We start from the raw sequence: 13,435 nt of genomic DNA, 5'->3' as shown, positions 1-13,435 counted from the left end.
CTGATATTAATTCCTATGATCCCTTATCATGAAAATGACATATTATGTGACAAGATTTATGTATTTATTTGATTGGTGTTTTACACCGTACTCAAAAATACTTCAATTGCATGACGGCGGCCAGCATTATGGTGGGAGGAAACCTGGCAGAGCCCGTGAGACACTCACAACCATCTGCAGGCTGCTGTCAGACCATTCCACGTATGGCTGGAGAGGAAGCCAGCATGAGCTGGACTTGAACTCACAGGGACAGCATTGGTGAGAAGCTCCTGGGTCATCACGCTGTGCTAGCGAGCTAACCAACTGAGCCACGGAGGCCCCATGTGTGACAAGACATCATCAATTTATTTACGATTTCGACTGTTGTTGCCATACTCAAGAATAGTAATGACATCATATGTGTTAGGGCATCATGTTGGGAGATGTCAAGAGTTACGACATCATGTCAGAAGTTACAACATCATGTCAGAAGCTACATGATGTTAGGCGTTACGACATCATGTCAGGAGTTACGACATCATGTCAGCAGATGTCAAGAGTTAGGGCATTGTGTTAGGAGTTACAACATCATGTCAGCAGATGTCAAGAGTTATGACATCATGTCAGAAGTTACAACATCATGTCAGAAGCTACATGATGTCAGGAGTTACAACATCATGTCAGGAGTAAGGACATCATGTCAGAAGATGTCAAGAGTTACAACATCATGTCAGGAGATGTCAAGAGTTATGACATCATGTTAGGAGTTAAGTCATTACTGTCAGGACTTCGAGTAGATTTTAATGACATCATAGGAGTTGACGTGATGTCGTGGCAACATGATGCAAATTATCACACTCTAGCAATTTCTATTGGCCTGAGTGTCTACAAAATAAGGAATATTCCTATTTCTTCACAGTTTTGTAAAATTTGTCAGATTAAGGGTTTTGTAGAATGTAATGGGAACTATAATACAGCTCTCACAGTATGATCCTAACCCTCTCTTTTCTACATACTTTCTATCACTGGACAAAAATTTTCGGAAATGATGTCAAAGACGCATTTCAACGTACAGCAGAATTTCAAGCCCTTATAATGTGCAAGCAGAGGCCTCAAAATGCTAACAGATGAAGGAAAAGAGGTCTGGCCAATGCTCACCTAATGTTACAGATGTTTGGGTTAGTGGGGTGATGCCAAACTGCACTGTAGTGAAAGCTGTATCATCAAAACATCAAACCTTAATGATGCTACGATGACACATGTATCAATGTCCTCTCATCCAAAATGGAGACACAACTGAATAATTCTGGCAACCTTCATTTGCTACAGCAATTCCAAGGTAGAATCTATTCTACTTCCATGTTCTGAGCACTTTGATAATTAGATGTACAGTAATACTGATTGGTTGCCATATACATGGATAAAACAGAACAATTTGCGAGTGGCTCATTGCACCACCTGCTACATGATGACAAATTCTGATATCTATCATCTATAGGTACATGTATATCACACATGTAACTGTACATGCTAAAAACATAAATTAAGTGAAACAGAAATATGTGTATAACATTATACAATTTATACAGGTATATTAATGTCAACATTCATTAAATAAAAGCTTAATTACATGATTTAACAACATGCATCAATGATTACATTACCGTCAGTATATTTACATGGGGATGTATGTATATTTCTTCTGTAGTTACCTGCATGGCTTTGAGTTTTCAGCTATGTGAAACACCCAAATCCAGGCTGAGGATAAGTGTTTCCCCTAACTTCTGCAATAGGCTACACCCAATTTCATTTTAATGAAAGCACTGTAATAAAGCAAAACTTGATGGTTTTCATTTTTTTTCTTTTGGGAAGGCAAACTATTAAATCTTATTTCAATGTTCACACTTCTCTATATTTACATATCTGCAAATCCTAGACTATCCTCCATCTTTAGCCTACATTCAACGTGTAATTTATTAAACAACTCAATAATAGTAATCAATGTAAACATGACTACTGACCACAAAATGAACAATGTCCAATGCTGATTTTCACACTTCTATTTACATAATGAATCATCTGCATGACTGATGCTTTTCATCAAGATACTGATCACTACTTCACATTTCCATGACTTCATAATTTCATAAAATAAATCATGAATTCCAACACCATTTGTTTCAGTGAGTATTCATTTACTTGACTGTTGTTAAAAAATATACTCAACAATTTTTAACACACACAATGACAAGTCAGGTTCATGGATAGTGGTTCAAATCTGCCTACACTTGAATCAACATAAAAAATCTCAAGTATAAACACCAGTCAAAGGTTCTGAACAAATTCTAAAATTCAACATATCCAAAACATAATAAATTAATTTTTCTTTAAAACATTACCTCCAAAAGTCAACTCCCTTATGACATCGTGAGCCAGAAAATGTTAGTTAACAATATCCATGTGTGATGTTTAGCTAGACTGGACTGGGGCTGGGGCACAGGAGAACTGTCCCCATAAATGTGGGAAGTTAATTTCCCTATATTCCTTCCAGAAGTTTACAAGTCGTTCTTCTGAATTGGAGGTAAAATTACGGAAATCTTCCAGCATTTTGTCCTGGTAGACTTCATCCCCAGTGTTTGGAGATCGCCATCGTTTGGTAGACATGAAGTTCCAGCTCCACAGGAATCCTATATGTTGAGTACGCTCGTCTGTGCTCACCTGAAAATATACAAATTTAATGTCCACAAATCAGGCATGATAAGTGGAAGGTTGTCGTAAAAATATGTCAAGGTATAAATGTATAAACTACATTGCCTTAACAGCTTATTAACCCACATTCCAGTAAAACTAGCCTGAATTTTTTTAAATGAATGAAGAAAGTGTGTTTTGCTCACTTATAAAGAATGCTGGCAGTCATGTTTATGTGTGTAGAAAATCAAATTACCACTTCCTTTGACTCTGTACGTAACAAAAATCTCCTGACTTAATGTACAAGTACTCAGGCACCTCAGCACACAAGGTGTTGAGACAGTGAGCTGAGCTATGAGCTGAGCTGTGAAAATCTGCTTTCTCCCCTTTTCTTTATTTCCTCACTAACCAAGACATGGCTGAAACACTCCAGCCTTTTCTCATATGCAAGAGCAATTGTCAGTCTGATTTATGCATCTTTTTAAAACTGATGTTGAAGACACAGTTACACTGGTTGGGTTGGCTGATAATTATATCAGCCTACACAGAATAATGCCATCAGAATATGCTTGAATAAATCGGACTTTCATGTGATTGCTGTTTTACACAATCCTGACAAATAATTCAGTTATACAACGGCAGCTAGCATTATAGTGGGAGGAAACTGGGCAGAGCCTGGTGGGGGATGTGCTGGTGGTGGTGGAGGATGTTGGTCAGGGAATCATGACCATCTCGCAAACATGTCAAAAGGTTGAACTAAGTCCTAATAAATCATTCCCATTAACTGGTTGATCTGACCTGCTCAGCCTGGCTGGAGGGTGTGTCTGTCCTGCTCGTCTGACGGGCGATGTAGTCATGGTGCAGCAGCGAGGCTTTCTGAGCGTACGACGGGTTGTATGAGGAATCTTGGGAAGGGATGGCTCGTGTGTCCGGGATGAGGACAAACATGCCGCCAGTACAGTGCGTGAAGTGATGCTGAGTGTCCTCAAAGTCCTTGTATGTTTGCACATTGGGCAGGCGAACACCACTCTGCATGAACCCAAACCTAAAACATCAGGTGGTGTTTTCATTCTTAAAAATACTTTTACCAATTTAACGCTTTTTATTTTACACTTATTTGATCAGTGTTTGGTGCTGTACTTAACAGTTTTCCACTCATATCATTTTTTATTTTTCATTCGTTTGGTATTTGGTATCAAGAATATTTCACATATTTTACAATTTTGTTGGCCACATTATTGTGGGAGGAAGCCGAGCAGGGTCCATGAAAACAGGGCCCAGGAAACCCTGGGGCAGATCTTCCCACTTACAACAGGAGAAGCCCCAGCATGAGCTGGATTGAACTCACAGCATCTGCACTGGTGAGAGGCTCCTGAGCCATTGTGCTGTGTCATGGAGGCCCCTCACTTGTATGAGTTGAGAAAGCTGAAATGCTCACAGAAAACCACTGTCGTTCTACAGGTTCCTGTTAAACTTCCTAACATAAAACTGCAGATGAACTAACCACAGCTTGATTGTAACACACCAGCGAGTTGCCTGTTACATGTACCATACAGCAATGTCTTGGTTTTGAAACTTGAACAAAGAAAGCACTGGTCAGGTGAATAAAAAATGATACTTTGGAAAGTATTTTACTGCACCTATCCAGAATTGCTGAAGATTACTTTCGCTCAAATAATTCCAACTAAACTAAAATCCTCAGTTGGTTTGTTTAGTACTTTCACTGTTCAATAACCAGCTAAATGTACAAAGCTTCATTTAACAGACTGGATATTACACATATGGTTTACCTCTTCAGTATGGTCTCTTGGAAATGGAGTAATCTTTCTGCTCTTTCATCATCATCACAGCCTGAAATTAAAACCTCATGATAAATGTCTACGTGTAAACACCAAAAACCAGGATGTAGCCATCCTCTACAAATTTCATCTTACTTCAAGAATTTCCCAAATATCACTTCTTAATTTTGTAAAGTTTGATACATTTTTAGTCTGATAATATACTTTGACCAAATACAATATTTCTGACACTCGATTAACAATATTTCCTTCAGTGATATCAACATTTTTTACGTAAATTAGAAAAGTCCCTGGTGTAACAGTTACTGGGGAATTCTTCCACAACAGGGCATGCCAAGCTATCTTCATGCAAGACTACATAAAACAGAGATGTCCAGCAATCATTACAACTCAAGTCCAAACAACAACAGAAGCAGGATAATTTTCAAAATTCCCTGTCAAGAATGGTTCTGAACACCCACACTGTACCTCTATGAGACCTTTTGGTTCAAGCTAGCTCCCTTGAAACATTATTAGGCAAACTTTACAACAAGTTATAGATATATAATAATTAAAATAACCCAACATTAGCAAATTTAGAAACATACAGATTTGTGTAAAAAGAATACTTTTCAAACGTCTGCATCGGTACAATTAACACGGACACATCAAGTAGACAATAGTCCAGCATTACCTTCAAATATCTTCTCCATGCCTTCCTTTACTAAGCACTCCATTCTGAGGGGAACAAAAGTGGGGCCTCTCAGTGGGTCAGAGTTAGGGGTGTAGGGCAGGTCAAAGGGGTCAACGGGCACAGGCAGAAGGTGGAAGCCACATGAGCTTGCTTTTCTCGCCCAGCTGTACACCTATAATATCGATGTATACCTGTGAATGTCTGAACCCATGTAGAAGTTCAGGTGTATGTAGGATAATTTATTTACTTATTTATTTGACTGGTGTTTTATGCTGTACTGAAGAACATTTCATTTATATTTATGTCGAAAAACACTTAACTTGAATTTATGTCCAAAACTACATTGGGAAACATTTCACCCAGGGTAGGTAACTCACCAGTTCTCCTAGCACAGTGCCTGTGGCAACCATCCATTGCACCTGAAGTTCAAAGGCACAGGTAGGACTGTAATTAGCGTGGTATCTGGCTGTGGCCCACTCTGGCCTGTTCACCTTGGACATCGGGTCCACATCTACGTTCACAAACTTGTGGTAAACAGATCCTGCAAAAAGCAAAACATAATCAACTCAAACTTTTATATGATAAAATACATGTACATCAAAGCAGTCATCTTTCTATAATTTTTACTTCTGATATAGACTTTTGTTTGAAATGAAAGAATTTTTGCTATTAATTTGTTTGGGTTTGACACTGGTAAAACAAAAGGCTTTTACATTGATGTGACAGTGAGCAGGTCTATGGGTGGAGGAAACTAGGCAGAATCAGGGACCATCAAATTTATCAAATGTCTTAAGACTTAAATCCAAAGTTCACACACACCTACATTTACAATGTTTTCTTCTAGTAAGTCCAAAATTTTTACACTGATTATTTACTGCAAAACGATGTGCCAACAACAATTTGAGTTTTTTCCTGTTTTGAGTTTGGCATTTTAAGCACTTGCTATTTTTTTACTTCTGCCTATAGCTGCCTGACAAACCTCCTCATAAAAAGCTGCAGGTGAATCACACGTTACAGCACCTTTACACTGGTTGATTACTAGCCTGGACAACTGGCCAAATACTTAGAGTCATCAGCAGGTCCCTGTCCTACCTTCTCAATGATGCATATTAATGGTGGTCAGGCTGCTAAGTGTAGGCTGACACTTCCCTCCCAATTTCAGAGAACAAATATTTTTGCTGTAGCTATTATCTCCTTTTAGGTAATCATTAAAAACATGTTCATTTGGGGTAACCCGACAGGCCCTTCCCAAAATAGGCCCTACTCCCATTTGCATGTAATCTGTTTAGGGCATTTGATGGAATTTCTGTTTTCTTTTCACTTATTTCTCAATGTTCATTTCTTTAAAATCCCTATCTTTTTTGCCAGAATAAATAGCAAGGCTACCAAAGATCTTGCCTTAGAGAGACAAATGAATGCAAAACTTCATTCAGGTCAAGACATGTACATAGCCTACTGAAATCTTGAATTTTGTGAATTACTTTTAAATTAAATTTTTGGTAATGAATATTCACACAGCTCATCAGCCATGGAACATCCCCCTTCTGTCATGTTAAAGTTCAGGTCAATACATGCAGTACTTTTGAGATACCTAACATTTTGTTCAACATTGATTCTAATACACAATACACTAAGTCCTGAATTTGATAATTTACAGTATTTTATACAAACACCAAATCAACTATGGGATATCCTCCTCATGTTAATGTGCTCTACATGTGTAAGATAATTTACAGTATTTTATACAAACACCAAATCAACTATGGGATATCCCCCTCATGTTAATGTGCTCTACATGTGTAAGATAATTTACAGTATTTTATACAAACACCAAATCAACTATGGGATATCCTCCTCATGTAAATGTGCTCTACATGTGTAAGACAATTTACAGTATTTTATACAAACACCAAATCAACTACAGGATATCCTCCTCATGTTAATGTGCTCTACATGTGTAAGACAATTTACAGTATTTTATATGCACACACCAAATCAACTACAGGATATCCTCCTCATGTTAATGTGCTCTACATGTGTAAGACAATTTACAGTATTTTATATGCACACACCAAATCAACTACAGGATATCCTCCTCATGTTAATGTGCTCTACATGTGTAAGATAATTTACAGTATTTTATATGCACACACCAAATCAACTACAGGATATCCTCCTCATGTTAATGTGCTCTACATGTGTAAGACAATTTACAGTATTTTATATGCACACACCAAATCAACTACAGGATATCCCCCTCATGTTAATGTGCTCTACATGTGTAAGATAATTTACAGTATTTTATACAAACACCAAATCAACTACAGGATATCCTCCTCATGTTAATGTGCTCTGCATGTGTAAGACAATTTACAGTATTTTATATGCACACACCAAATCAACTATGGGATATCCTCCTCATGTTAATGTGCTCTACATGTGTAAGATAATTTACAGTATTTTATATGCACACACCAAATCAACTACGGGATATCCTCCTCATGTTAATGTGCTCTACATGTGTAAGATAATTTATAGTATTTTATACAAACACCAAATCAACTACAAGATATCCTCCTCATGTTAATGTGCTCTACATGTGTAAGATAATTTACAGTATTTTATAAAAACACCAAATCAACTACAGGATATCCTCCTCATGTTAATGTGCTCTACATGTGTAAGATAATTTACAGTATTTTATACAAACACCAAATCAACTATGGGATATCCTCCTCATGTTAATGTGCTCTACATGTGTAAGATAATTTACAGTATTTTATACAAACACCAAATCAACTACAGGATATCCTCCTCATGTTAATGTGCTCTACATGTGTAAGACAATTTACAGTATTTTATGTGCACACACCAAATCAACTATGGGATATCCTCCTCATGTTAATGTGCTCTACATGTGTAAGACAATTTACAGTATTTTATATGCACACACCAAATCAACTACAGGATATCCTCCTCATATTAATGTGCTCTACATGTGTAAGACAATTTACAGTATTTTATATGCACACACCAAATCAACTACAGGATATCATCCTCATGTTAATGTGCTCTACATGTGTAAGATAATTTACAGTATTTTATATGCACACACCATATCAACTACAGGATATCCTCCTCATGTTAATGTGCTCTACCTGTGTAAGATAATTTACAGTATTTTATATGCACATACCAAATCAACTACGGGATATCCCCCTCATGTTAATTTGCTCTACCTGTTTAAGATAATTTACAGTATTTTATACAAACACCAAATCAACTACAGGATATCCTCCTCATGTTAATGTGCTCTACATGTGTAAGATAATTTACAGTATTTTATATGCACACACTATATCAACTACGGGATATCCTCCTCATGTTAATGTGCTCTACATGTGTAAGATAATTTATAGTATTTTATATGCACACACCATATCAACTACGGGATATCCTCCTCATGTTAAGATAATGTGTAAGATAATTTACAGTATTTTATATGCACACACCAAATCAACTACAGGATATCCTCCTCATGTTAATGTGCTCTACATGTGTAAGATAATTTACAGTATTTTATACAAACATCAAATCAACTACGGGATATCCTCCTCATGTTAATGTGCTCTACATGTGTAAGATAATTTACAGTATTTTATAAAAACACCAAATCAACTACAGGATATCCTCCTCATGTTAATGTGCTCTACATGTGTAAGATAATTTACAGTATTTTATACAAACACCAAATCAACTATGGGATATCCTCCTCATGTTAATGTGCTCTACCTGTGTAAGATAATTTACAGTATTTTATACAAACACCAAATCAACTACAGGATATCCTCCTCATGTTAATGTGCTCTACATGTGTAAGACAATTTACAGTATTTTATATGCACACACCAAATCAACTATGGGATATCCTCCTCATGTTAATGTGCTCTACATGTGTAAGATAATTTACAGTATTTTATATGCACACAACAAATCAACTACAGGATATCCTCCTCATATTAATGTGCTCTACATGTGTAAGACAATTTACAGTATTTTATATGCACACACCAAATCAACTACAGGATATCATCCTCATGTTAATGTGCTCTACATGTGTAAGATAATTTACAGTATTTTATATGCACACACCATATCAACTACAGGATATCCTCCTCATGTTAATGTGCTCTACCTGTGTAAGATAATTTACAGTATTTTATATGCACATACCAAATCAACTACGGGATATCCTCCTCATGCTAATGTGCTCTACCTGTGTAAGATAATTTACAGTATTTTATATGCACATACCAAATCAACTACGGGATATCCTCCTCATGTTAATTTGCTCTACCTGTTTAAGATAATTTACAGTATTTTATACAAACACCAAATCAACTACAGGATATCATCCTCATGTTAATGTGCTCTACGTGTGTAAGATAATTTACAGTATTTTATATGCACACACTATATCAACTACGGGATATCCTCCTCATGTTAATGTGCTCTACATGTGTAAGATAATTTACAGTATTTTATATGCACACACCATATCAACTACGGGATATCCTCCTCATGTTAAGATAATGTGTAAGATAATTTACAGTATTTTATATGCACACACCAAATCAACTACAGGATATCCTCCTCATGTTAATGTGCTCTACATGGGTAAGATAATTTACAGTATTTTATACAAACATCAAATCAACTACGGGATATCCCCCTCATGTTAATGGGCTCTACCTGTGTAAGATAATTTACAGTATTTTATATGCACACACCATATCAACTACAGGATATCCTCCTCATGCTAATGTGCTCTACATGTGTAAGACAATTTACAGTATTTTATATGCACACACTATATCAACTACGGGATATCCTCCTCATGTTAATGTGCTCTACATGTGTAAGATAATTTACAGTATTTTATATGCACATACCAAATCAACTACGGGATATCCTCCTCATGCTAATGTGCTCTACATGTGTAAGATAATTTACAGTATTTTATATGCACACACCATATCAACTACGGGATATCCTCCTCATGTTAATGTGCTCTACATGTGTAAGATAATTTACAGTATTTTACATGCACACACCATATCAACTACGGGATATCCTCCTCATGTTAATGTGCTCTACATGTGTAAGATAATTTACAGTATTTTATATGCACACACCAAATCAACTATGGGATATCCTCCTCATGCTAATGTGCTCTACCTGTGTAAGATAATTTACAGTATTTTATATGCACACACCAAATCAACTACGGGATATCCCCCTCATGTTAATGGGCTCTACCTGTGTAAGATAATTTACAGTATTTTATATGCACATACCAAATCAACTACGGGATATCCCCCTCATGTTAATGGGCTCTACCTGTGTAAGATAATTTACAGTATTTTATATGCACATACCAAATCAACTACGGGATATCCTCCTCATGCTAATGTGCTCTACATGTGTAAGATAATTTACAGTATTTTATATGCACACACCATATCAACTATGGGATATCCCCCTCATGTTAATGTGCTCTACCTGTGTAAGATAATTTACAGTATTTTACATGCACACACCATATCAACTACGGGATATCCTCCTCATGTTAATGTGCTCTACATGTGTAAGATAATTTACAGTATTTTATACAAACACCAAATCAACTACGGGATATCCTCCTCATGTTAATGTGCTCTACATGTGTAAGACAATTTACAGTATTTTATATGCACACACCATATAAACTACGGGATATCCTCCTCATGCTAATGTGCTCTACATGTGTAAGACAATTTACAGTATTTTATATGCACACACCATATAAACTACGGGATATCCCCCTCATGTTAATGTGCTCTACATGTGTAAGACAATTTACAGTATTTTATATGTACACACCATATAAACTACGGGATATCCTCCTCATGCTAATGTGCTCTACATGTGTAAGACAATTTACAGTATTTTATATGCACACACCATATAAACTACGGGATATCCTCCTCATGCTAATGTGCTCTACATGTGTAAGACAATTTACAGTATTTTATATGCACACACCATATAAACTACGGGATATCCCCCTCATGTTAATGTGCTCTACATGTGTAAGATCATTTACAGTATTTTATATGCACACACCAAATCAACTATGGGATATCCTCCTCATGTTAATGTGCTCTACATGTATAAGATAATTTACAGTATTTTATATGCACACACCAAATCAACTACGGGATATCCCCCTCATGTCAACATTATTACAGTAATCTTTTACTCACGGATATAAAGAGTTATTCCAACATTCAGTGTCGTGATTAGAGTTGGAAAAACTTCCTGTGATGGCAGAGTTCCTAAACTCTGATAATATGGTTCATTAAGCCCACCTTAGAATTCAAATGGCAGTTGCCATTGAAACTGTTAAAAACATGACAGTTGCCACTGTAACTGTTAAAAACATGGCAGTTGCCATTGCAGTTACAATCAACTCACTATACAATCGCTTGGTGAAAGAAATTAGCTGTACAGTCAATTCTGCAACTTATCTTCAGCCTACATACCTGCAGTGAGGTCGTGTGCCGGTAATCCGCTCTGTGATCTCCAGTCCTCCAGCGATGAGGGCAGACTTCCCGACATCTTCCTCTTATCTCTGTGGTCTTCCAGGCTCTGGGAGTTGATAGCCTCCTGCCCCAGAAGTGGGGGGAAGGGGTCCACAGGGTCCACAGCTACCTCACACCACTCGATGGAGAAATGAGAGCTGAACTGACTGTCGAGGTCTAATCAGGGAGAAAGGACACGTGTCACACTTAACATACGTCTCCCTCATTATTATATCTCATGGGGTTATTCCTGATAATATCACTATTAATATGGACACAACATAATCCCACGTTCATGAGGCCATAGTCAACTATCACCAGCATTTATTCTACTCTCTGATGTCTGCCTGTTCATAAAGTAAACAACTGGATGACCACTAGCTCCCAACCAACGTTCAAATTCAGCGATTTAACGTGCCAACTGAGCAAGTGCTATAACAGAACATAGAGTGTATGGTGGCGGATTGGAAATCAGGAATTGTCAGCTCTTGACAAGCATTTATTAAAACCACATGTCGAGAGCTGACAATTCCTGATATCCCATCCACCAGCATACACTCTCTGCATATTATAACATGCTTCATTAACACCTGTGATTCAAAGTAACATGGCCACAAATATGTGTCCCCCAAATGTTTCATACAGTTGTTACTGCAAACATCTGTACGTACTTTCAAATGTTAGAGTAAAGAAAACCTTCAAATTCTGTAAATTGTTGCTGCCTTACAATATCGATGTGACAGCATCATGGTACGTTATGTGTCATAATGAGAAAATCTAACTGATGGGGCCTCAGTGGACGAGGTTGTTAGTGTGCCAGTGTGGTGCAATGCACACAGGAGCCTCTCAACAATGCGATCACTGTGAGTTCAAATCCAGCTCATGCTAGCTTCCTCTCCTGACGTACGTGGGAAGATCTGCAGCAACTTGTGGATGGTTGTGGCTCTGCTCGTTTTCCTCTCACCATAATGCTGGCCACCATAATACATGTGAAATATTCTTGACTACGCCGTAAAAGAACAATCAAATAAATAAATAAATCTTCAATTTTTTGGTCAAATTTTCATTTTCAGCTGCTTAAGTTTGCTCCCTGGTTGAAATGAGTGATGTTTGGTGTATAATGGGTTATTGAATAAATAAGCAAGATCATTCACGCCTCTGTGTCACACAAAATTCACAGTGGACAATCACAGTGAGCCAGCCAGCATGGGTCCCCTTTAGAAATATAGACCTACCTCCACTAGATCTGGACTTGTCTTGTGACTCCTTTTGGAAAATAACATAGAGATAGAAGCCGTAGATAAATCTGTGCCGGGAATTTCTGGAGGCGTGGCCAATATACTTCTCATTCATCAATTTCTGCAACATAGGTACAGATTAGGACAGACTCAATGAGGCATTATCAGGGTATTATTATTGTTTTCATTACCAATTTATATCTCTAAAACAAATGAAATACAATGGTGGCATTTATGTGTTGGAAATCTTTCACTCCCCTTCTTGATATCAAATAAAATCAACCCATATGCGAACAATTATTCAGTACCTGTTTATGACGATACTGTCAAACTATTAAAGAAAACAAGCTTGTTAGTAAGCTCAACATAATATTTTGTGATTTTCTAGGCCCATGTAATGGTATCCTTAAAACGTGAAACTATTAGTTAAATCTA

At 37.0% G+C, this 13,435-nt stretch overlaps 1 protein-coding gene across 1 annotated transcript in view; it reads right to left on the bottom strand.

Annotated features, from left to right (window-relative positions):
• Positions 1-744: 744 nt before the first annotated feature.
• Positions 745-13,435, bottom strand: part of LOC135476398 (GATOR1 complex protein DEPDC5-like) — a 52,831-nt gene continuing 40,140 nt past the window's right edge. The window contains 7 exon segments of the mRNA XM_064756405.1: positions 745-2,697; positions 3,466-3,712; positions 4,458-4,518; positions 5,140-5,311; positions 5,517-5,680; positions 11,724-11,939; positions 12,998-13,121. Coding sequence (XP_064612475.1) covers positions 2,449-2,697; positions 3,466-3,712; positions 4,458-4,518; positions 5,140-5,311; positions 5,517-5,680; positions 11,724-11,939; positions 12,998-13,121 — 1,233 coding nt within the window. The 3' untranslated portion in view covers positions 745-2,448.

This window comes from Liolophura sinensis, chromosome 10, assembly GCF_032854445.1.
Source record: "Liolophura sinensis isolate JHLJ2023 chromosome 10, CUHK_Ljap_v2, whole genome shotgun sequence".
In the NCBI taxonomy this organism is placed as follows: Eukaryota; Metazoa; Mollusca; class Polyplacophora; order Chitonida; family Chitonidae; genus Liolophura; species Liolophura sinensis.
Note: the sequence above shows the minus strand (reverse complement) of the source record. Positions and strands in the feature narration are given on the sequence as shown.